We start from the raw sequence: 26,691 nt of genomic DNA, 5'->3' as shown, positions 1-26,691 counted from the left end.
AAATAAATTAGTATCACATTGACCAACTACAACAGTAAAATGCTACTTATACATGAAGGCATCAGTAATAATAATCCAATAACGTACTTCAACTTGAATAGCATTTTCAGGGCTGGACCTGTAACTAAGTATTTTTACTGCATTATTGCTATTTCTATGAAGATTTGAACACTTCTCCCACCACTGATGAGGCCCAAATATATATCATCTATGTTTTTGCATAATAAATAAAGCATTTCAGGAAAATAACCTATTAAAAACAAATATAATGTATATTGACTGTTAACAAAAACATAATGTAAGGCAGGTTGTGTTTGTGTGATGTTTTTATTATCCCTTTGGATTTATTTTTCATCTGTACAATTAATGCTTCCTGTTACTGTACTATCCAGAATTATCATTCACTTTAGAGGTTGATTGTTGTCTATGGAAACTATTTCTCATTAACTGTAATTTACTATATGAGAAACACTGCTTGAAAGGATGATAACTTCTTGAAAATAGCCTCCAATAACCATTTGGATCCTGGGGACACTTAACATGTGGAGAAATATTTAACTCTTGGCACATTTTTTGAAGGTCACATAAAACCAGCTGAATGCATGAGGTCATGAGCTCCTGTTTGACTGACAGCAAGTGAAAGATAACACTGCATGCGGATGAGGAAGTGTCTCTTGTCAGCTTTCCTCTGCAACAGTGCAGCCTCCAGAGGAGCCACTTTTAAAGGACAGAAAGTAAAAGAGCCTCTTCTGGAGCCACAGATCACCTGTGAGGAGAAAGAAGACAGACACCTGTTGGTAAGAAGATAAACTTGTTTCACTTTAGGGAGCTAATACAATTGGTGAGTACATTTGATCTGACTCTTTAGACTATAACATGTCTTCAACCAATCATCCAAACCTCCCTTTTCTAATCATAATTGTTTAATCTGTTCCTCCCACTTTCTTTCAGGTTAGAGTGGTTGTCTTCCATCAGCAAAAAGAATGGTAAGTGTTACATTGATTTGTTTTATTTTACAATAAATTAAATATCCTAAAGATATGGTAAATGGCAAGTGAATTTTTGAGGAGCCGTTACTCTTCTTGCATAAAATAGTTGGAATACTGCACCAATATTCAGATGAATGTGGTTTAGCCACGGTAGCAAGCAAAAGGGATGCGTTCACTATTTTCCAAGTCATATGAACACTGAAAGAGGTTTTCCTCGCTGTAATCATTCCTCCTGTTCATACTGGCTATTAAAAGATCCCCCTCAAATGTGCTTTCAATGTAAGCGATGGAGGCCAAAACGTACAGTGTGTCCACACAGACGTTTTGTGCAAAAATGCATTTAAAAGTTGATCTGAAGCTTATATGAGGCTTCAGAAGTCTGAGTTAGTCATAGCAAGTGAATATCTGCCACATTTACAGAATTTTTAGCATCAAATTCCCTCTTCGTGTTTCATCGGACAGTGTTTCCCTGTTGAGCTGTGGTGAAAGAATAGTAACAAAAAGAAGGATTTTGGCACTAAAAAGACTGTACAATTAATAATAATAATAATAATAATGATAATAACTTTATTTGTATCGCACCTTTCATACAGAAAATGCAGCTCAAAGTGCTGTACAACAAAAGAAATTACATGCAATAAGTGCTTCACATGAAAAAAGACAAAATGAACATAAAAATATGTAAATGCATATAAGATGGAAAATAAAACCCAGTTAATAATAATAATAAGATAAAATAAAGTGAAAACACAATACATAGAATGCGTACTTCAGTGGTGGACTTAATAAGCGAAAACTCAGAAAGTATTTCGCCATGTGTGCACAATCTATAAATCAGCACCCAGGTCTCTGAAGCCATAAGCATAACAGAACCTCCCTTTTCCCACCAGACACAGACTCACCACCAGTCTTGATTAAGTGAATAAGTCTCTTTCAGCTTACCCCAGAGCATCTTCCCACGGGTTTAACCTCACCTCTTAAAACCTTGTTTAAAGATATCTACTTGATCTGACTCATTTTGACAGCTGAAGCTTCATTATAGCTTCAGATAAACTTTTAAATACATTTTTGCACAGAGGGAGGCTTGGGGATTTTGGCCCCCATCACTTACATTGTAAGTGCACTATAAAGGGATTTCAGCAATAAAAACAATGTTCATTTAAGCACCTGACTATTGTTTTAAGACAGACTTGAGAAATTGTGAACCCAACCCATCCTTTAATGTTTGTGTGATGAAGTGTGTCTTGACTCTTGAAAGGTCAGTGCCCCTTCAAGCCTGCACGATCAGTCTTAAACAATACATATCACAAATAACTGTCAGCACCAGCCTCAGATTTTCATGCAACCCTAAACCATACATTTAATTGAATTCTCATCCCATGAAATCTTCAATTTTGTCCATCTCCTATTAGCACTCACTGCAAAGACCTGAGGTGTGCAGATACTTCGACTTCTAGATGATCCTCAGTTCACAGAAAGCCCTTTCTGCGAAGACACACTCATTAGTAAAACATTAGTACAACTCGTGCAGTACTCACATTTGCACAGAACAAGAAGGGGCAGCTTCATTTGATATCCTTGATTTGATTTGATCCTCCTCAGCTTGTTGAGAGACTGTCTGATGAGAATAAGTTGATTTCAGACGTAAAGCCATGGCAAGAACTCATGATGACGGTGGTCTAATTTGTCCCATATTGTATTACCATGTGCATGGAAACTGCAGGTATGAGTGTCTACTGTTTCTTCACTGGGTTTCAATTTCATCAAAGGGCAGTTGGGAGACAGTGTTCCCTGATGGCACTTTGGCTGACAAGGAGGCACACTGATCTCACTGCGCTTTGTGAAAAGTAAATAAACAGCCAGTTTGTGAGACTAGCATTGAGTTTGATAGCTAAAAACATGCATTAATTCTGTTCCAGGCCTTGTCAGAGATATTTTCAGTATATTTTCACAATTTGCTGAGTTATTGGAAAAGTCTATTTTCTTCCTTTTTGGCTTGCTGTTTTATATTTTGAGCAATTACTCTGGATTAATTATGGTTAATTAGATGCCAATCAACAGATCAATCAACAAATTAATTGTGAACTATTTTGATAATCAAATAATTGTTTTACTAATTTTAAACCAAAAATGCCAAATGTTATGTTATGTTATATTACATAACATAACATAACATAACATAACATAACATAACATAACATAACATAACAACATAACAGCTAATGTTTAGCAGTTATGCACCATTTTTGTTTAGTGTGTTGGCATGCTAACATTTGCTAATTAGCTCTAAACACAGTACAGCTGAGGCTGATAGGAATGTCATTAATTTTGAAGGTATTTGGTCTTGAACCAAGATGTGGAAAGAATTAAATTTTCACCTGATGGTGGTGTTAAGTGAATAATAGTCAGAAGACTATCAATATGACCAAAGTCAATATGATTCATCTTTGAATATATGTACGTACCAAATGTCAGGATAATCCATTTGATAATTGTTTAGACATGTGAACCAAAAGTGTCAACTTTTCGTCTAGTTGATGTGGACGTCACCTATGACCTGCTGGTGGCACTAGATAAAAAGTCAGGTGATCACCAAAGTAATTTGGATTCATCATCTGGGTACCTTATCTGTAACCAAACCCATGACAATCCATCCAGTAGTTGTGAAGATATCTCAGTTTGGATCAAAGTGGTGGTCTCATCAACACAGTCACGACACTAGTCAGTTTGATATTTGCAAGCTAACATTGATGTCTTTGTAGAAGATGAGTGTTAAATGTTGCAGGAAAGACAGAAAATTGAATAACCAATATGTTCTGACTCACAACATAATGTTTTAAATAAACTGGCTGATTTCATTGTAGAAAAAAGTTGTTTGTTTCTAAAGAGACACCGTGGTATCACATTTATATGCAGTTTCACAATGTAAGCCAGCAGGATCAAGGCTGTGACAGTGATGTATTAGTAATGTACGACAATATGAGGAAACATCCTCATATAACAGGAAGAGCTTGTTCTCTTGAATACATCATCGCACACAGAAGCTTATCTGTGTGAAAACAGATGACCAACAAAAGAAATAATAAACAGAAACCTTGTCTGAGAGGAAGAAAAGACAATATTCTCTCATTTCTCCCACCTGCGCAGAGTTTGAAACAGCCGAGCCGAGGCAGATGTTTTATTGCTTTTTTTTTTTTTTTTGCAAATGACATTTTCCCGGGAGAACAATCTGAGCACTCACAAGTGAGACATAGCATATTTTTTAAATTACCTGTATGACACAAAGCAGCAGCCAGACTTGATTTCGATTATACTTGCAGTACTTGCCCCAGATTTAAGACAGTTAACATTCAAAGCCATGTAGGTTTTTGATGGCCTGTAGCAATGTTCTTTAGCAGCAGCCAACAGTCATCTGCAGCAATATTTAGTATCTTAATTTTCTTTATGGTCAAAAAATGAAATATTGTCAGCATCCAGTGGGAAGCACTTAATGCCATTTAGATTAGATTCAATTTTTTTTTTAATCATAAAGCACTAAAACCTTCTGTTGAAACAATATGAATTTTATTTTAGCATCTCTTAAAGGTACAGCAACCTACATCACTTATTATTTGACAGGTGAAGCTCATTTACTGCCTTTAAATTGACAATTAATTTGCACATAATGTTAAATTTCATTGAAGGTTTGTTGTTGTTGGTTTCAGATAGCTGTGGTCAGTGAGAAACCTCTTCTTGTTCCTGCAAACAGATGCATACTTGCATGTGTTTTATTGGTTTTATTACATATGTCTTTCATATCATTTTTTAAAACTTCTTGTGTGCATTAATCTCAAACTGTTTTACATTTGTTCTGTCTTATTATCGGCTTGTCAGTCATCTGTAAAGCACTTTGAATTGCACTAACTTGTATGAAAGGTGCTGTACAAATAAAGTTTTGATTGATATAGAGACAGAGTGTTTCTTTATACACCTGTTTCACTGTTATTTACAGCTTTTTCCCCAACCAGGGCATAGAGAAACATAAAGAAAAATATATTTGTTTATAGGTTATTTGTGTTGCTCTCTTCCCACAGGCGTACAGAGGCAGCGTTAGACCCTTTGTCAACTTCAACGCCAAACACGATGCTGAAATTCTCCATAAAGCCATGAAAGGAATTGGTCAGTTCCCTGAAAATGAGTGCTTGTCTCCACGGCTGTTCACTGTAAAGTGGCAGATGTGTGTTTATGTGTTATTAGTATTGATAAATTCAATAGAGTTTGATTAAAAAAGTATAATCAAGATTATTTTTACCATGCAATTTAATGCCTATTGTCCTACCTCCTCTAAAATCCAATATAACAACATAACAGTAATGATGCAGCTGTCAGAGAAGCTTTTACCATTTGTTGTTCTAAACAAGTAGTTCTTCTCCCTTGTATTTGGACTAATTAGAAGAAAGTTTGAGTATCGCCAAGTTTGAAACTTAAACTTTATAACTACAATTCCACAGACACAGTCACAGCATTAATTCATTTCCACAAAAGCAGTGCAAGAATACTGCAGTAATGAGCACTCTCCACTTCCTATGGAGTCGAAGTAGAAACAGTAAAAACTGTCAGGTCTATAATGTGATAGCAGAAGCAAAGAGTGGATTCAGAAACAATTCAAACAATTCAAATGAATTGTTTGGATTTTTGTATGGCTTATTGGTAGAATGGTGACACAACAGGCAGATGAAAGTCAATTTTAAGTAAAAAATTGAATGTATGGAAAGAAAAGTTATATTTTATGTACAAATATCTAACATTATCAAATGAATATATATTTTATTTTCAGTTAGACATTGTCAGATATTATCAGGGGTACGTTCTGACATTAGGAAAGAAAGGTGACATTAATAGTCAAATCATAATATTTTGGTCCTCACAGTATAATTTTTTTTACTGTAAAAGTGACTTTGCTTCAGTAATACCTACAAACAAATCAGGATGAAGATTAGTGAATAGCCACTGGTTTTTAGCTCCAATTCCATCATGGTCATAGTGAAGAAACTTTAAAGACAAATTCATAAGATCAGTATAATTTCATTTAATGATTACTACCAAACAGCTTACTTATCTAAGGCAATGTGCAGACTGCTATTAAATGCAGCATCCTAATTGGTTTCAATGAGGCTTAACTTTTGCCACAATGCAATATTATCTAACAATGCACTTTGCTGGCCTGTCAAATATGGCAAAACACACATTCTAGGTACAACACTTTGTTCTGTGTGTAGCATTGTGCTTATTCTACATTTTACAAAGTTGTTACTGTTGGTAATTTTCTGTAAAACCCTGCCTAATAGAAGTTCAAAATGTTGTGAAGTTTCTGGAAAGCCTTCATACTTGACTCTCTGTTTTTATATAATTTCCTCACAGATACCTGTCACTACATTCCTCCGTTGACACAGACTCGTGTGTAACGTGCGCAGGTGTTTTTTTTTTTCTTTTAATGTTTTGCTATCTTTATTCTGAACACGGCTCAAGGCCTTAGAATTGAATTCCCTGATAAGTAATGTGGATTAGCATTCAAGCAGTTTTTGTCTTGTCTGAAAAAATGCTCATCTTAATTTGGGTTACTTTTGAATACTTTGACCTTTGACCTCATTTCCCTTTTTGAAAATAGGAACCTGTAATCAGAACGTCCTTCAGTGGTCATGTGGTAGTGGTAGTGTAAATCAATAGGCCTGATGATGCAACAATGAATTACAGGAATATTCAGGCGTAAATATAACTACACGGAGGACCAGCACCTTTTCCCTTTCTTAGATCTTTACATTGACTTCCTGTCTGTCAAAGAATTGATTTGAAAATACTACTGTTGGTTTATAAAGCACTGAATGGTTTAGATCCAAAATACACTGATCATCCAGACCTCTTGTGTCATCTGGGACAAGTCTGCTTTCTGTCCCCAGAGTCAAAACTAAACATGGAGGAGCACAGTTCAGTTTTTATGCTCCATTCATCTGAAGAAACTCCCAGAAAACCGCAGGTCCGCTGCAGTTGTTTTAAATCAAGGCTGAAGATTTTTCTCTTATTAAATCAAATAATTATTCATCTCTTGCACCGCACTGTAACTTTTATTCTAGTATTTTTTCTGTTATCTTAGCTCTTTAATTACTGTTTTTAATTATATTTAAATGTCCTTCATGGTGGGTTTTTTTTTTTTGCACTTTATCTCAATGTTTTATGTAAAGCACCTTGAATTCTCTTGTTGCTGAAATATGCTGTACAAATAAACTGGCCTTGCCTTTTGCCTCCTACTCCCACTTTCTGTCAGTTTAGCACTCTCACAATGAAAGTAATTAGAAAATATTCACTTGACAATTAAAAAGGGCAAAGTAAAAGGGGGGAGCACAGTGATGACCTGAGTCAACCTCTGTCATTACAGATCAGCGGGGCTTTGTGCCATAATTATCTTGAACTAATTTAACATTTTGATCCCTCTGAGGAAATATCACGTGCCGCTCTTCTGCTTATTTGTCTATCTGAGCCCTTTTCTCTGAGGGGCTGGTGACTTTCAGGAGGTATTGACTGTTAAATCATCAGCTTTGCCAATCCCTTTGGATCCTGATCTCCCGCTTTAAGGGGTCGACTCTTCATTTAGGGGTCAGTTATTCTCAGTCAGGTTTTGCTGAGGAGAGCATGTTCCTGCTGTATGTCGGGTGTGAACAGAACAACGTTGTTTGTGAGAAAAGACATCATTTGCAATGAAAAGCTGATTTTTCTTCTTTATATCTAACTATATATTAGTCTTTAGTCTTAGTCTATAACCAAAGACAGAAAATTTCAAAGAAAACATGCTGGCTTGTGTTTGTTTATCTAATGCTTATTTGATTTCTGGTCCAGGTACAAATGAAGACGTGATCCTGATGCTTCTGACGGCACGCAGCAACGATCAACGCCAGCAAATTAAAGCAGCATACAAAAAGGCGTATGGAAAGGTAAGATGAGCTGATGGGAATGGAAAAGAGAGCTGATGATACCCAGCAGTCACACTAATGGATGGTTACAGGTCATGTCACTCACTGTGTGCTCCTCTCTCACCAACATTAGCTGGATGATCCTCGATCTGTCTGCACTCAGATATCTGAAAGGTATCTGCTAAAGTGTATTTAACTCAAGTCTATTAGTTTATTAGTTTTCCTTTTTCAATTAACCTTTCATTATTTAGTTTTTTTTTCCTAATGCAAACCACTAATGGTCAAATCCACTCTGAAGCACTGACACGGTCACAAATGAAACCACTCTGAGATTTATCTAAAATCGTTTATTATGGAACGGTAATGTCATGCTGAGAGGTTGCTGCCTCTAGTGTTGGATTGATTGGATTGAGTCACATTTACTTGTGTACTGTACTTAAGTACAATTTTGCAGTACTTAAATTGTACTTTACTTGAGTATTCATGTTTCATGCTACTTTATACTTCTACTCCACTATAGTTTTAGTGAGAAAAACACTTTTTACTTCACTACATTTATCTGACAGTTTTAGTTTTGTGGTTACTTTTCAGATTAATAATGTGATATAACTAAGTATTATTAATAATAACACCAGTTTATAGAATACAACTCACTGCTAGAGATCAAACCGATGGTTTCAGAGTGCCCTGGTAGCCAATTGGTTACTGTGCATGCCACTTGGGACCTTTGTTGCATATCATGCCCCCCTCTCTTCCCTTGTATCCTGTCTGCTTGTCTATTATCAGCTATCCATATTCATCTTAAAAAAGAAAAAACAAAACAAAACAATGGTGTCCAAGCTTTTTGGCCTGTGACCCCTTACCAAAAGTCTATTTGGGGCCCCTCATCAAATTTCAGATGTGATGAGTTGTTAGTAGTTGTGATGAGTTGTTAGTAGTTGCACTAATAGAAAGTGAAATTTCCTGTCTAAACTTATCAGATAATTTCATTTAGATAGCTCTTTTATTTAAATTAAGAGCATTTGTTATTTGAGAAAGGCCACAAATTAATACAAATTTGTGAAGGAGAACTTTAATTTAATCTTTTCTCTTACACCATAAACCATCTAATGACTGCTCAGATTTATTTTGTGGCTCTTTGTAGGGGGCAAGAGCCCTATTTGGGAACGCAGATTTCCTAACAGTAAAATGCTATTTACACATTGCTGCATAAGTATTAAAAATCTATGAATGTCATATATAATAATATATCAGTCACAGGTGGCATTTTCCTGCAAAACAAGTACTGTTTTGATATTTGAGGTACATTTAGCTGATAATACGTCTGTGCTTCTACTGATTTTTGAATGCAGCACTTTTGCTTGTGATGTTGTAGTTTTACATTGTTGTATTTCAACAAGGATCTGAGTACTTTTTACACCTCCAGCTGCCTCTACTACAGTAAGGTTTAATAATAAAATCTAAAAATATCCAAAACATCAAGTTGTTCTCTCATTAAGAATCAAAGAGCAAGAGGCGACACTTTGCACCAACTTTCAACAGTCATTCAGGGAAAAATTAATTGTGGAAGAGCCAGCCAGACCAATTTCTTATAGCCTCCATGGACCAGATGCAAAGCAGTTAGTTATACAAGACCCAGGTATTTTCCGCTCCCTTGCACTTACTGTCAAGTTATTTCATTACCACCTGTAAAAGCAGAAAGTTAATTTGCTTTCTGTGGAGGTTATTTAAAAGAATTTTGCAGACATACTGTAATTGCTGTCTGAAGTGTAAATAGATGAAGCAGTTTGAGAGAAAAAAAAGTGCATCAGAAAGTAGCTCCTGTAAAATCTCTGAATATTACAGCCTTTTATCAAAATGAGCCACTGGATGAGCCTGTTTGCTTTTATCACTTTGTCAGTGTGGTTCTATTGCACATAATAAAATGTGTGATGGCAAAAGAGATACACTTAAAGTACTTATTTACAATAACTTCTGACACCAGAGCCGGTGCCAAAAAGTTAAGATGAAAAATTATATCTAACAGTGCAACAGTTGTACCTCTTAGGAGAGCATGCTGCTGTCTCTCCATTTGTTTTCATTTATGTCTGACATTTATATCCTTCTGTCTAATGCATCTTTTGATTTGACTGATCTGAAGAAGTTAACATATTGTAAAATGACATTAGAATTGGATAATATAACACATTCCTGTAAAGCCTCATATTTTCAGCTGCCAAAGAGCTCATTGTTGGACGTGTCTTTGTATTAAAGAGTTCTGGCCAAGCACAGTAGATTATACAGTCCCCTGGCTGTTTTCGTATTCACAAATATACACAAGCACAAACTCTAAAGAACACACAGATGTGCTATCATTCACTCTCTCCACTGCTCCCATTCTGTGATTAATTGCATTTAGAAATCAGTTTTAGACGCAGCCATCTGTGAGTAATATATGATTAGTTGGTAGTTTAAGGAAATATTGCACAGTAAATATATTTTTCTTCTGCAGGTGCAGCTCTTATGATTGTCCCCATTCCTCTGAAAATGTCAACAGTGCAGTGAAATCTTACTTATGCTCTTATTTCTTGAACTGAACTGAAATGTTCTTTCCATATGTATTCTATCAAGTCCTCCAAATTAAACGACCAAATGCAGCGTTTGACCATGTGCACTTCAGAACGACACATCGGAGCATTTTCTAATCTGGTGCCCCTATCCACAGTAATCAGCAGGACAACATCATTTATCTGGCCTTTCAAAACTGTTACAAATGATTGTTAAGACATACTGATGTTTTATGATGTGGCAATGCTGTGGTTAAGGTGTGGTTAGGTCTACGCACAAAAACCACTTGGTTAGGTTTAGGGAAAGATCATGGTTTGTGTTAAAATGATCACTTTGTTAAGGTTAGAGAAACGTGGTGGGTTTAAGGTGCTATTTCCTTAAAGTTAGACGACCTTCATCATCATGGCTACAATAATAATCACGAGATTAAGGTTAGGGGACGATCGCAGTTACGTTCTTTTAAAAACTGTTTCAACTCACGGTTTTTAAACAGGAAATGAACAACAGTCTCCTGTTGCAAAGTCCACTGTTTGGGGTAATAACCTCCATCCACCCATCCTCCTCTGAATGAGGAAAATTGTCAACTTTTATAGACATCTGCGCCACTGCTCCTGTCACTTAAATGTTACTACTGTAGGCTATATGTCATTTTGGGCAACATTATGACCTACTGAGTTATTTTTCTTGACAGTTTCATTGATTCATAATAATTTCAGGATAATCTATGGTTTCGCACTACCTGCCTGAAAAGTACAGCCAGCAAACCCTCACCCTTTTTTCCTGTTTATGCTGTTATTATATTGTCACTTTGCTGAAATCCATGATGGTTCATGACTTTAAAGGTTATGGCTATAAATGGAGTCGACTGCATCAGTCGTCCCTTGATTACTATTGATAGCTCATTTGTTTGGTTTCTTTAAAGTTACAGCTTTAATGATGCAAAGTAAAGTTCTATACAAATGCAATTACTATTGTTGTTCTTCTTCTCATCATTTATCATTGTTTGCTTGCAGGATTTGGTCAGTGCACTGAAATCAGAGCTCGGTGGGCTGTTTGAGAGTCTGATTGTGGCCTTGATGACCCCGTCTGTCTCATATGATGCCTCCCAACTGCATAGGGCTCTCAAGGTAACCAATGAAATTCAATCCATTTAAATTCAATTGAAAATATTTAATTTGTCCCTCAAGTGGCAATTTGAGGCAAGTGAGTACAAATACAATTCATTTACACACATAAAGACAATCTAAAAATACAAGTATGACAATGTTGGAAAGAGTTAAAAATACACAAGGATTAATGGCAACGGCAGCTGGCCAACAATATCCAACACCTCAAAGGCACAAGTTATGTAAAAAATGTCAAAAGTGCAAGTGTGTTTCCTCAAATGCTCTCGTTGACCCATTATTGCATTTATAGATATGCAAATGAACACAAATCTTCAGTATAGACACACTTTATTTACTTTTTTATGGGGTTTCTTTTATTCCGACAACTGTTGCAACATACAACAGAGCAACAGATCTTTCTCATGGCAGACGTTTCAACTTGTCAAAGCGTAGCATTGGTACACCAGTCATTATTAATACTGTTAGTTAAACCTGTGATTGACAAGGCAGTGGAACTCTCTTCTGACCATGTTTTAAGCTAAATCATAGACAAGATAGCTAAAGCTCCAATACATATTTTATATTAACAATAAATTATTACCAATCTGCAGCTTGGGAAAGCTTTTGAACCTCTTTTTTTTTTTTTTTAGCTCTTTTCTTTGGCTTCAATCCCCCTAACAGCAGGCTCTGAATTCATTAGTGCTACCTGCCCAGCACCAAACAGCAGACAGACAAGGTTAGCTGTTGGCAGCTAATTGGTGAATACAGTGGAGCATTTAGCAGATAGAGCCAGATTTTTCCCTCAGGACTCTGTGTAGATCCAAATAGAGCTAAAAGGAGAGTGAATATATGATCATATATTTGTCAGGTGGACAAAAACACGACTCCAAATGAGTGAAATGTTTCTAATGTCTGGTTGTGTAAGTAGGCAGTTGTTCGCTAAGATGTCAGACATAACAACTTTATGAGGGGATAATTTCTTAAGTTGTGGGTTTGTTGGCTCATTGTGAAGTTATTTTGCCTCCAAGCAGTTAATATTACGGAGCCCCTACTGTCCCAAAAGGTGATATTTTTTTTTATCTTGTACGAACAATATATTATCTTGTGCGTACAAGATAATTATTTTGTGGGAACAGGTTAATATCCGTACAGTAAAGGCATGATAGGTCTATGCTTTGAAGACTACAGGGGTAAGTTGCATTTACAGCTTTTAATAGTTTATTGATTTCTCAAGTATGTCAGAAACATGGCGGCGTTCATTGCTTTATTTGAACAGTCAATTTGTTATGTTTTTTACGGAGCCCCTAAAGTCCTAAAAGGTGGTATTTTTTTTATCTTGTGCACACAAGTTAATATTATGTGGGAACAAATTATTATCTTGTGGGCACAAGTATAATTTTCTTGTGTGCATAAGATAAAAAAAATACCACCTTTTGGGACTTTAGGGACTCCATACAATATAATCAAATAATGTAATATTGAATTTAAGCATCTGATCCATTTAGCAGAAAAAATATTTTTTTCAAAAAAGTTTTGACAGTGTGCAAATACCTTAGACTATTATCAAATTTGAAAATTCAAAGGCAAGGACACAGAACAATCAATTTGATGCACAACAGATGAACTGAATGATTTTGTCACAGGTATGAAGTTGTTCAGCGTTGTCATGGCAGTTTTTTACTGTGCTCACATTAATTCAGAAAATTGCTTTAGCAGAAATGAAGCTACTTGTGGTGACTGCCATGAAAACACATTTAGCATTATAAGATTAAATGATCCATCACATGTACTACACTATACTGAAACATATTCCACACTCCCTGAACAAAACAAGTCTACACCACAGTGACTGTTGAGATTTTATATGGGAGACAACCTGCTGGTAACACATTATGTGACCCAAGCACTCAATACATGTGCTCCATAATGAAAATCATATTTCATATGGTGTCATTTTCATAAATTGGATGTGTCTACATGGATCTGCTTCAGATTTATTGAAAGTCAGAGGCTGAGGCTGTTTCTCATTAGAGCTACTCTGGAGACACAAGCACATCTTATTGTCTCTGGTTTGAACTAATGGGGACTCCTCATATATTTAGTCTTCAGTGCTCAATACAGGTTGTAACATCTAGGAAAAGGTTCCTTTAATTTTATGATAATTTCCTGAAATGTTTTTGAATTATTTGCAGGAAATTAGCTAATTTTACAGAAAAGTTGGTAAAATTTGGTACAAATTATAAGAACAAACAGAAAAACGTGTTAAGTTGATTTAATTGGAAAGTATCCTCTCATTATATTTAGATTCTTATGTATTTGCTAATTTGCAAACCTTCTTAATGAATTAGATTCTTAACAATGATTCAACTTAGACCTCAGTGTGTAGTTTTGTGTGTCAAACTACATAGTAGCATATTAGATTCTTTCTTAAAAACTCCATAATGAGGGCATTTTCCACACACTACCAAATTACATAACCCTTTCAAAGAAATGTTTAATTGTGTAACTGTTACTGTGAAAATGAGAAAAAAAATGTCCTGGAAATTAGTAAGAAAGTATGGGATCTGTAAAATAAGGTGTTATGGAAATTATTGCTAGATGCTCACTTATTATTATGTTTTTTGTTGTTTTTTTTTTCCATTTTCTTATAATTTGTACCAAATTGTACCACTGCCTTTGCAAAATGCTCTAAAATTAACTGTTACATACCTGCAAAATACTCAGAAAATGTCCAGGAAATTATTATAAAATTAAAGGACCTGTAAAATAAAGCGTTACCAATTTTTCTTCATTTTCATCTACTGAACCTGTAATGTTGCTCAAATACGTAAGATTGCACATCAAATTGTAACTATATGTATCTGAGCCCACGTATCATGGCTTTTTATTGGTGTTATAATCTAGAGCTACAGTATCAGCTCCTGTGTTTTATAGCTTAGGCATTTTATTTCTTGAGGCATAAAGTACTTACAATCAAGGCTCATAAAGTTTGAAGCCTCAGGTTAATAGGTTTATCAAACTCCTGGATCCTCTCATAAATTACAAATGGAACATTTTTTGTTCTCATTATTCTTTAATTAAAGTGCAAAGCATTTAGGACTTGGCCTCCACATTTCCATCATACCTCCTGCTCAATTTGTTTGATATGTCAAACATGTTTTGCTGGAAGGTTAATTACAGCAAAGAGAAGATATTTGGCTATAAGGTACATTTGAACCTAAAGTCTAATTCTCTACAGTACTGTTTTTTTTAATGAGTTCATTAATTTCTTAATTGCATACCTATGTGCTCACAAATTACACTTCTTATTTTCTTCAACCATTTTCCTTTAACATTTTTCAGCTTTAATCTTTTTTTAAAATCACTTATATTGCTCTTTTGCAACCAAAGATCAGATGTAATGACATAAGAAAAGATAAGATTGCTATGAGAACACAAATCCATGTTGCCTCATACTGAGTTCATCCACATATTGTGTTTGGGTTCCCAGGGTGCCGGGACTGATGACGAAGTGCTGATTGAGATCTTGGCTTCCAGGACCGGCGAACAGATAAAAGATATCGTCAAAGTGTACAAGAAAGGTGACTTAGTTCAGCTGTGAAAGAGAGAGACAAAAGCAGATAAAGACGTTTACTGTGACTGTTATTGGTTAGTTACATGTTTATTGTGAGAGGATAAAATGTGACCAAGTAGTTTAATTTTAACATCCACAATATAGAAATATTGTACAAAATTTGTTAAATTGCCTTCCCGAACCACACATATAAGCACTTTCTGATCTGAGTCTATTTATCACCATTGCAAAAATTAAACTGTGGCACCATTATGGTTAAGGTTTGGTTAGGCTTAGGCACAAAAAGGACTAGGAAAAGATCAAGATTTGGGTTAAAATAAGTACTTAATTAAGGTTAGTGGACTTTTGTTGCTATAGTAACACTAATAACCACTTAATTAAGGTTAGGGAATGATTGTGGTCATGATTAAGAGTAACAAAACTAGACTATTGACTGTTGGTAGAAAGCAGTAAACAGCGTCCTTCACTCCTGATGGACAAATGTTATTCTTACAGCTGCTAGAGGGTTTTCTCACTTGAATCTAAACAGAAGCTGTTTTGGGGAATTTGCTGAAATGACTCATGCTGACTTTTTTCTTGAGGGGACAGTCTCCAACAAAATGGTTTACCTAAATGGTTTTATACAATCCAAGACAACAGTGTGTGCCTGCACAGTGTTTTTATCTAAATTAGTTTGCTGGCAGACTGGTGCAATTAAATTGACTTTGTTATAGTATAATTTGACTGAAGATTGTCTTGTCATTGTTCCACTTGAGACATAAGTACAAAATTGCAACACTGCAAGAAACAAAGAGTTCACACAGGGGATGTCCTGGTGACCAAAGGGTCTACGATGCAAACCTCATAACCTCCTACTTTTGATTCCGACTGGGGACTTTAGTTGCATGACGTTTCATCTCTCTCTTTCCCCTCATTTCCTGTCACCTGTCCACTATCCACTATCAAATAAGAGTGCAGAAAGTGGCCTCATGTCAGAGGCAACTAGAATTTTTTGACACGTTTGTTGTGAAAAATAAATAAATAAAAAAAACAGCTGAAATGTTAAGACTACAATGGGTGTAAATGCTTGACACTGGTGGTTGAAATGTTTTTTTTAACCTATTTCATTTTATAGCATCTATAGTGTTTTCACCAGTATGTAGAAGGTTCAGAAGACTTTCCCTGGTGCACAGTGCTAGTTTACAGCATACGGAGCATTTCCCACTGTAATATGGAGCATTTCTGTCATTGGTGGGCAGGTCTTAAGGGAGGTACAGTGAATACACTGTACCTCCCTTAAGACCTGCCCACTAAAATGTGTCGCTGTAACAAATGTTTCCAACATACCTTACAGCTTAAATTGCAACAAACCGCAATGGAAAATCATACGTGACAACAAAGGCACCAAGGGCCAAAAGCAAAGACGCCAGTTTATTTGATCTGGGCAAAAGAGAAGGCCATGCTGTCCATTAGCCGGATAATCAAATCTCTGCTGTCTTCCTGCAAAACAAAAGGGACGACCCACTTGGGTCGATTGCAACTATTAGTGACTGTTGAGAGTGGGAAATGTAAGCAATCTTATGCCCCTGTTCTCCTCTTTCCTCCAGAGTTTGGTAGCAAGCTGGAAAAAGATATCTGCGGTGACACCTCAGGGCACTATCAGAAACTACTGGTGATCCTCCTGCAGGTAGAAGAGGGGTAGGGGGGGTGGGGGGCTGCTGGAAAGACTTACCTTTCCTTTCCTGATAATGTGAGCCTCTAGTGATGCCATTACACAGTCATGAGAGGTTCAGGTGTGGGTTGGGGGGGGGGGGGGGGGGGGGGGGGGGATGATAGCGTACTGCACTGGAGTAGGTTTCTCAAGTGTTTTGTTTACAGACAGAAATATAATCTTCATGGTTGTGAGACACTCAGCGGATAATGTAATCTTCAGGGATTACCTGGGTTGAGAGAGGCTCTGAGCAGGTCTGAGCTCACCGTGTTTCCATCCAGCCTGACCTACTTTTGCTTCCTGTTTGTCCACCTGTCTACCTGTCTGTCTACTTGTGTGTCTTTCTGTCTGATTAAATGCTCATCTGGCTGTGAAGGGGAGCAGGGAGGAGGGAGTAGATGAGGAAAAGATCGAGAAAGATGCTAAGGTAAGAAGCAAGAAAAACTTGGCAAGATCGGGCAATTTTTTTTTTGCTTCACATATCTTCTGTTGTCACAAATGATCCCTTTTTCTACAATCCTTGTTACTCAATGAACCCTATGTCACAAAGAAGATGTTGCTGTTTGTCCTCTGATCCCTCCTTGTTGTTTACTCCAACCATATCGCCAGACAAGGACGTCAATATTGGACAATTCTGCAAAACCCAGGAATACATTCAACACCAGTGTTTCCTTATGTTCAATTTCTGCAATATCCACTCTTGGTAACAACAGTATGTTTAAGTTTATGGAGGGGTTAAGGTATGGTTTGGGTTAGGCAATGAACACAGTTGGTGTCTGTTGGCTAGTCTGTGACTGAAAGCAAACTTCAGTCTCCCAAATGAGTGTCAACTGTGCTACACGACCTTCCACATCTCCTACCTCCACACCAATATTTTCTGCCTTGCTACATAAATTTATGTATGTACAGTACGACCTGTGATCTAATACTTTACTACCTCCTGCAATGGCACCAATTGTTGGCACTGGACATAAATCGTAAGGTGTGGAGTCATCTAGTATGGATGTAATTCTTAGGATACTGAAAGCCAACCAGCCAGATGAGGTAATATTTGAAATTATAACCTGTGAGAACATTGCATCCTTCCTGTTGGGAGCTGTAAAGTGGTCCAACAGATTGTTTTTGCAAACTGATGGCTAAAAATCACCCTTAAAAACTGCTGCGTTTCATTGTTTACAATAACTACTATAATTACTATAATTAATAACTACTTCAATGGTATAAATATTAAAATATAATATGGCATTAATGTGGCAATAGTCCATCTATGATAAAATGCAAGATACAGCAGCTTTAAAAAAAATCGTATAGAATTCAATTTCATCATCTTCCTCAAAATGTCAACATGTTAGAGATATAGAGTCGTATTTGTCAGATTGCTCTCCAAGATGCAGTAAAGTTAAAGGCCAAGAAAGCATTGAACGAATCACAGTGCTCACTGAAGAATAGTCAATAGGATAAATGACCTATAGGATGTAAGCCTCTGGGAATATCTGGGAACAATATCATTACTGATATTGAGCTGTGAATTGGGATCCAATAACAATAAACATGAAGTGATCCTGCATGTTTCTTGTAACAACACTTTTACCAAAGTGCTGAACTGCTCTGTGATCAAACCAACAGAAATAAACAATGGGCAAGTAATTAAAAAACAAAATACATTATTTATATGAATGAATTGTTATTTCTTCATTTGATCAAATGATAAAACATGCTAGTTATCTGACCATGACATGAGAACGCTTATACCAAAGTACCATCTTCATTTTTGGTACAAGCAAAGCAGAACCTGATATCCAGATTTCTCTCTAATACCACAGGCAAAACTGAAAAACAAAACTTTTCTGTGCTGTTTTGGCATCGGAAGTCATTTTTCTGCACAAGGCTGCTACTGTGTGTGTGTGTGATACAAATTTGTATCTGCTATTACAGGACTTGTATGCTGCTGGGGAGGGCAAGTTTGGCACAGATGAGGAAAAATTCATCACAATTCTTGGCAACAGAAGCGAAGAGCATCTCAGAAAAGGTGAGAGTGAGTTTGTGCCAAGCAGGATTTGAATTTTGTGATCTGTATTAGATGTAAGAAGCCTGCTGATACATATATTACCATCCACTTTATGGTATACTTTATTTTTTCGCCTACGGACAAATAGTCACCCTTCCATAGTCATTCAAAAACTTTTGAAAGGTCAGTTATTGTTCAATTTGATGTTAAGAGAGAGCAAAATAGATGACTTAAACAACTTTGAATGAGGTATCATTGTTGCTAACAGATAGTTCACACATCTCAGGAGGAAGAGTACATCCTTGAATTTCAATTGATCTGTTTTCACACAAGTAGGAAAATAATACATGAGGCAAAATGCAAAAATACCTTTGTGCAGGGGAGGCTGAAACAACACAAAAACCTAGACTCATAACTTTAGATTATGAGGAAAAAGTAGCAAGTTTGTAGAGTTCATAAAGAATGGTCATATAAACAACAACCGTAAGCCCCACGGCGGTCCTGAGGGCAAAAATTGCTCAGAGAAGAAAATAGCAAGAACTTGTTCGAGCTGGCAAGTCAGCCAGATGCTGACTGAGTGCACAACTCACTGAAAAATCAAAGTGGACAGAGTCTAGCAGCAAAAGGCCAGTCAAATCAGGTAATGGTTTAGATAAAGTGGGAATGTGAACAGGAGTGTGCAGTGACCACTGGAGGAACTGTATCTTAGAGTACTGTACATCTGCATCAACAAACCCTCATACCTAAACAACAAAATAGGTCTCTTGTTAGTGTCTTCCAAAATAATCCAATCATTGTTCCAAAATCTACTATTTCTATAGTTACGGTTTGTAAAGTTTAGGCAACTAAAACTTCTTAGTTAAAGTTAAGGAAACATGCCATCATGTTTAAATTCAACTAATGTTAACTGTCAATATGAGAAGGAACATGAACTGCTGTCTTCAGTGTTAAAGTCAGACACCTTGTTGAACCAACCATTCACACCAACCTCTTCCCTAAAATGTTTTATATAACGACATCTCGCTACTACTTTACTTTGCTTGTCAAGAAAGCTTGAAGATTGAAGCTTGAAGGTCGTTTTATGTGTTTAAACACATGACCAATGCTGTTGTTTTTCTGGTGAGGACACATTCGTTTTGCATTCGCTCCAATGTTCAGCGTTTCAGCAACTTGGCCATGAAGTACTCACCATCTTAGTCTGGTTCAGGAGCATGACAGTGACTTCAGTTCACTCTGATGGCCTGTCTCTGGATCTAAACCAACAGCTTGTCAAAGATATGTTGTTTCAAGCCACTGAAATAAGCAGCATTTACACATTGTTTCAGCCATCCATTAGTAATAGGTGGCTTGTGTTCTAGATACAACCATATACTTTTGTCCAAGTTGTCACAGCAGTGAACCAAACTTCTACTAGAGTTTGCAAAATTCACCGCTAAATAATAAAAAAGTAGAGTTTTCTAATATGTGTGATCCTCAAGTGGTGAAGGTGGTTGTAGTGTTACCTTGTTGAATCCATGCATAAAGCAATGTTGCTTTCTGATTATGACTTACCTAATAAAGTGGATTGGGTATGACACAGGTAATAAAAACAGAACAGTATAATAAAATGCAATTTACACAACACAATTAAAGTAACATATTAATGTAGAAAGCAAAGGGAAACTAAGCACTCAAAGAGAAAAGTCTTGCTCACAAGTACACTGTGTCTGTAATGTGTTACATTTTAATACTGAAGAGAGTTTTTTCCACTCCACAGGGAACATCAAAGTCTCACTGTGGTTGTTTTGTTCTCTGCAGTGTTTGATGCCTACAAGAAGCTCTCTGGCTCTGACATAGAGGACAGTATTGAGGGAGAGACTACTGGGAATCTGGAGGACTTATTGCTAGCTGTTGGTAAGACCTGTGATCTATCAGGATGATAATTGACTGACCATAAACAGAGGACAAAGAACAGTGATCCCTGTTGGGCCTCTGTGTTTTTGTCTGACATGCATATTACAATGAAATACAGCATAAGATTACACTTGACAACAGGAATCAGTTTCAATCTTATATCAGATTAACATGACAAACATGTTTTTTTCCCCTCCATAGTGAAATGTACCAGGAGTGTCCCAGCTTTTTTTGCTGAATCACTATACAAATCCATGAGGGTAGGTATCAGCATCCCCCAGCATCCCACTCTAGTTCTTCATATTCCAACGTATGCCTTGTTTTCTAATGGTTAAGCTCACTACCTGGAAAAAAAATACACTCAGTCTAGGATTTTTGACATAAAAATAAAGAAAATTAACTTGTTTCATTTATCTGATGCCTTGCAGTCTCATGGGGGCATGACTAATCTTTTTTGGTAACAACAAGCTTTAAACTCAACATTCACATTTTACCACCTTACAAAATTGGTATGGCACATCTGTTAGCTAAATGTTGAATATTTAAACATCCAGCAGACACAGAACAACATTAGCATACATGTGGAGTCCTGTTTCTGTCCACCTGATGAATGAAAGTAAAACTTAAGTTCTGTTCCTGGTTTCCAATAACTCCTGCCTCTTTAGCTGCTAAATACTCCACTATGTTCACCAGCTGGATGTTAACTGTGTCTGCTTGCTGTTTGGTGCTGAGCAGGTAGTGTACAGTGAGGGGAAAATAGATGCCTGCTGCATCTGAAAACAATCAAGTTATTCCTTTATTTGATCAAACAATCAAGCTTGCTAGATATCCAACCATGATATGAGAAAGCTTATACCAAAGCAAAGAAGAAGAATAAATAGGATAAATGACTTATATGATGTAAGCCTCTGGGAATATCTGGAAACAATAACATTACTGATATTGAGCTGTGAATTGGGATCCAATAATAATGAACATGAAGTGATCCTATATGTTTCTTGTAACAACACTTCTACAAAAGTGCTGAACTGCTCTGTGATGAATGATGAAACATGCTAGTTATCTGACCATGACATGAGAACGCTTATACCAAAGTACCATCTTCATTTTGGTATAAGTAAAGCAGAACCTGATATCCAGGATTTCTCTCTAATACCAAAGGCAAAACTGAAAAACAACCATTTTCTGTGCTGTTTTGACATCAGTGCTGCATCTGAAAACAATGTTATGAGAAGAGTGAGACTGAAAGTTGAGGGTCAGAAATCTCAAACAATGAGCTGAAAGATGCTTTAGAGCTGAGTGGAAACTGCAAGGTCGGGTGATAATTCTCTCTGCGTTCATCACTACGAGCGACCCTTTTCACATACAAATAATCATGTGATCAACTGTTGACATAAGATATTGATTATAGCCACCAGCCAAAAACATACCAGTGGTTTTGCATGTTTTATCTGCTACTTTACATCACAGCTCACCATTTTACAGTCAATACTGATGTATTTTAGATTTGTGACTGTGTGACTGATTTTTCCTACTGTGCAAGACAGCCATTGATGCATAATATTTTAATATTAATAATATTAATAAGTCCACTTTATGTATAGAGTCATTTGAGTTTTTGAAAGACTAACTTTAGAGTTTTTTCTCTATGGTACATTTACAATAGCACTATACCATATGAAATATTGTGGTGTCATAGATTATTTCCCTGGATCTAAAGGAGAAAAACTGCTATATACTGCTATATAACTGCTGCATTTGAAATAAATAAAAGAAAGGTATTTTACAGTTTTGCTAAATGAAGATGAAGTTTTTCGTATTTCATTAACTCCAGTTTCTGTGTTTAGCGGGCTGGAACTGATGATGACACCCTGATGAGAATAATGGTGTCGAGGAGCGAGGAGGACATGTTGGACATCAGAGCCAGCTTCAAAGAGAAATATGGCGCCTCTCTCTACACCACCATCCAGGTATATTCTCACTAGAACATAAAGTTTCGAACAACCTTTTCAGTGTTTCTGTATATTTAGTTTGTTTTTATGATATTTACTAAATAGTCTCATATTTTGCAAATGTATCGCTGTAAGATGTGATGTAATTCTCTTCAGTTTTGCAAAACACACTCATCTAGTCCTCCTCTGCACACATTTAAAGTATCAGCTGGGTTTACTATAGTTGTGCTGCTTATACACCATTGATGTGAGTGCAGTGATGGAGTGGAGACCAGTGATTTACTTTAAATGACTTGTTCAGCGAGATGAGACCACTTCTCTGCTTTTCACACAAGCCGAAGTGAATTAATCTGTTCTCCTGGGGCCAGATGTTCCGACAGTGGAGGGTTATTGCCATTCTCCATTAGAAATCCCAAATACTGAATGCATAAATAAGTATATTAAAAGATAGATGAATACATAAATGAGAAATTAATACTCATATGAATCAATGAAATAAAACAATGTAATGTGTTTTTGCAGCTTTAGTAGTTTTTTTTTTAGATATTAGACTTTAACTTCTTTATTCTAGTGGCCCATTTCATATCACTTTTTATGACTTTTATGATGATTCTGCTGACATTAATGCAGTAATAGCATTTCTTTCTTTGAATGGTAATACAGTCAAGGATGCTGCTAACTGTAGCTCATGACTTTTTATCAGTGGTGGAAGAAGTACTCAGATCCATTACTTAAATAAAAGTAGAAATATCACAATGTAAAAATACTCCATTACAAGTAGAAGTCCTACATTTAAAATCCTACTTAAGAAAAAGTTGTATTACCAGGTAAATTTCCTTAAAGTGCTAAAAGTAAAAGTAATTGTTTTGCAGAAAATACGGGCTGTGATTATATTAAATACGTTTAATAGAGTAGATTATTAATACTGATGAATCAGTGCATAAGAAGCATTTTGTTGTCATTATTTGAGCTTCAGGACTTTATAAGAGTCGGAAGATAAATCTGAGGGAGCGTGAGATGATAATTTGTGTAGGAAAGACAACAAACAAAGCTCTGATACATACATTTGGATTCATTTTCCAGAACTTTTCTCTCATCTTTGCATTTTTGTGACATATTGGCATTTTACTCTTTGGGTTTTATTTATTTGAAATGAAGTTTAGAGTAGCAAACAACTCATCTGACAGACATCTGAAACATAACAAGGAGACACAACTACACACTGATTTTATGTGGAGTTTGGAACCACTGATTTAATCGTAAATGATGCAATGTAAATTAAAAGCTTGTCTTATTTCCATGTAAAATGTTGCATTGTTTTTGATGCTGTAAATAAAAAAAATAGTACGTTTAAAAATGTTCACAACCCAAGCTAGCTAGCTGATTAGCCTTGTGGCGTCTCTTGTCCTGTTGAGCTAAATAAACGGAGAGGTTACTAACACATCTGTGCATTGCATTAATTTATACCTGTGACTTGTTGACTCATTTAGAATTTGTTTACAAGCCAGCTACAATAATGAGCTATACAACTAACATGAGCTAGTTATTGGCTAAATTTTGGTAGAATTTACTGAGCCTGCTTACAAAGGCTAGGGACATGTGATCATCTGATTGGTGACAACATCATTACATTACATTCATTTGGCAGTCGCTTTTGTCCAAAGTGACTTACATTTCCTCCCCCACATACGAGCAATTTTGGGTTCATTGTCTTTGCTGGAGGACACTTCGACATGTGGAGAGGAGGAGCGGGAGATCCAGACGCCAATCTCATGGTTAATGGCTGCAACATATGTCACTGTGAAATACAATCGTCATTGGAAAAACATACCATAGGGCATTTTGAATGAAAAATGACTACAATGAAAAACAAATAACACCATTAAAACTCCAATTAAGTGAAAAGATCTTAGTCAGTTGTGATACAAATCTATTAAAGGTGTGTTTATGTGGATAGTGAAACTTTAAACACCTAATAAATGTCTTGATGTCTGTCTTTTTTTGCAGGAGGACACCAGTGGAGATTACCAGAAGGCCTTGCTTTACCTTTGCGGTGGAAATGATTAATGCTGTTTTACGACGTGTTCAGCAGCACTGAATGATGAGCCACCGTGGTGCTGCGAGACAAAGCTACTATTGATTGAGAGTTGTTGATTCTTTCTGACTTTAGCTTGCTATTGATTGAATTAGTGTGAATTACCCGCTTGTCATTCTGACATGTGACAATATCTGCTACGTGACTAGCATTCACTTAAAAGTTATCTAGTTTTTCTTTAATGTCAGATACAATTTTATCAGAAAACAGCTCAAACCAACACACATATTGAGCAAAGTTGATGTTTTGAATAATTGTAACCATGTTTGAAATACTTAAATATTTGGTTCATTTTTGAAATACCTAGATTGTCTTTCTTTTTCTTGTCAAATTTACACACAATTAGTTAGTTGTTTACCTTATTTGTGCACAGTGCTCACTGCATGTGTTAAATGCAACTTAGAAAATACAATACTGCTGCTGAATTATTAAACACTACATGTCGACAGTGCACCGGCTCTCATTAATTACAAATGAACTGCTGATCCCGACTTGAATTGCAATGCGGCTGTCAGTGATCAATAAGTAATGGGACGATATTAGACATTTGTTGACTCATACAGAGACATCTAGTGCCTCCATATCTTTCTGCATGATGGCGCATGTTGTCAAACAAACTGGGTCTTTATATCAATAGATAGGACATGGCTTCACTTTGCTGGAGTTGCACCACACGGTGGCAGCAAAGCCTGTAATTGTGATGCATTCTGAGACATGATGAGTGATGTTAAAGTAAGACTTCAAAAAGAGTAACAGTTTAAACTTATTGACTTTATTAGTTATGATTTTCCTACTTGAATTGGTAGAAAACTCACTGTAGAAAATGATGTTTTATTGTCTTGTGGATAATTTTGTGCAAATGTCCCTGTAATGCATCTGAACTAGAATTTAAAATAAAGTTCTGAGGTTTGTTAGGCCTGAGGTTTTACTAATTACATATTATACAGTTATTTGCACCATTTTATCTCTATGATTCTAGTTAAATGCACAGAGATCCAAGACAGGGTGATCTTCGAGGGAGCACACCAATTAGAGTAGCGAGTTTGTTTACTCCCACACAGCTATGTAAATGACTATCTGAGTTTGGATTCATAAATTCATCCTAATGATCACTTAGACGCAGACTTGTATTACATAAAATTAACCCAAGTGATTTTTCACAGGTGTCTGCGTAATTCAGAGCCCCTCCTTACATTTAACAAATCTCCATCTGCCAGACGTTGTGTTACTCAAAAACCACCTGAAGGTTCAAGTTGGAAAACATTTTCATGTATTGGCATGCTTTCCCTTGGAGGTTGCTGCTCTCTTTGCAGACATGTATTCACTCCAGATCCCTGCAAAAAGACTCGTAAATTGATGTTACTTTCGCTCTGTATCTATAGTCACAGTGGAATTTCTCTCGCTGTCTGAGCTTGTTTTTATGGCGATTAAGCTACTATATTATTTTGTTTCAAATATGCTGTGGCTCAAGATAAGTATGATGTTTTGCAAATGTATATTTTGTTTACAGAATAAATGTTAAGACTCAGTTTGAACAGGTTGACGGTTATTTTTACTTTTAGCAATTTTCCAAACATATCTAATGTCTCCCAAAAGGTTAAACAGAAGCAAAATAAAGTAAATAGAAATACCATTATAATACCACATATTAGACATATTATGTGGTATTATAATTTTTCACATGTTTCAATGGTTTTTCACATGTTTCAATGGTCCTTTTTACTGGACTTTCAAAAAAATACTCACAATGAATAAATTCATACAAGAAGACTCCTAAAATTGGGAAAGGACGGGAAACATTTAATTTATATATGTGGCATTTATCCAATTATATGATCCAGCTGTTGATAGCAGTCGTCTAATTTTAATGAGGTACACCTGCTGAGTTGAGAC

General features: G+C 36.2%; 1 protein-coding gene across 1 annotated transcript; it reads left to right on the top strand.

The window, feature by feature from the left end:
• The first annotated feature begins 962 nt into the window (after nt 1–962).
• Nucleotides 963–26,248, top strand: anxa5a (annexin A5a). The gene is made up of 12 exons (XM_044363793.1): nt 963–986; nt 5,063–5,147; nt 7,860–7,954; nt 11,494–11,607; nt 15,077–15,167; nt 16,747–16,826; nt 17,227–17,277; nt 18,786–18,879; nt 20,656–20,751; nt 20,953–21,011; nt 22,599–22,721; nt 24,711–26,248. The coding sequence occupies exons 1-12, from the start codon at nt 984–986 to the stop codon at nt 24,768–24,770; spliced, it is 951 nt and encodes a 316-aa protein (XP_044219728.1). The 5' UTR covers nt 963–983; the 3' UTR covers nt 24,771–26,248.
• The last annotated feature ends 443 nt before the right edge of the window (nt 26,249–26,691 follow it).

The sequence above is a fragment of the Thunnus albacares genome, chromosome 10 (assembly GCF_914725855.1).
Source record: "Thunnus albacares chromosome 10, fThuAlb1.1, whole genome shotgun sequence".
NCBI classification, from domain to species: Eukaryota; Metazoa; Chordata; class Actinopteri; order Scombriformes; family Scombridae; genus Thunnus; species Thunnus albacares.
The sequence above is the reverse complement of the archived record's forward strand: the minus strand, read 5'-3'. Positions and strand labels throughout refer to the sequence as shown.

What these genes read in the sequence shown, in the direction of transcription:
- anxa5a (XM_044363793.1), top strand. An exon ending in AACTGCATAGGGCTCTCAAG is followed by an intron (nt 11,608 to 15,076) that starts GTAACCAATGAA and finishes TTGGGTTCCCAG; the next exon opens with GGTGCCGGGACTGATGACGA. An exon ending in CGTCAAAGTGTACAAGAAAG is followed by an intron (nt 15,168 to 16,746) that starts GTGACTTAGTTC and finishes TCTTTCCTCCAG; the next exon opens with AGTTTGGTAGCAAGCTGGAA.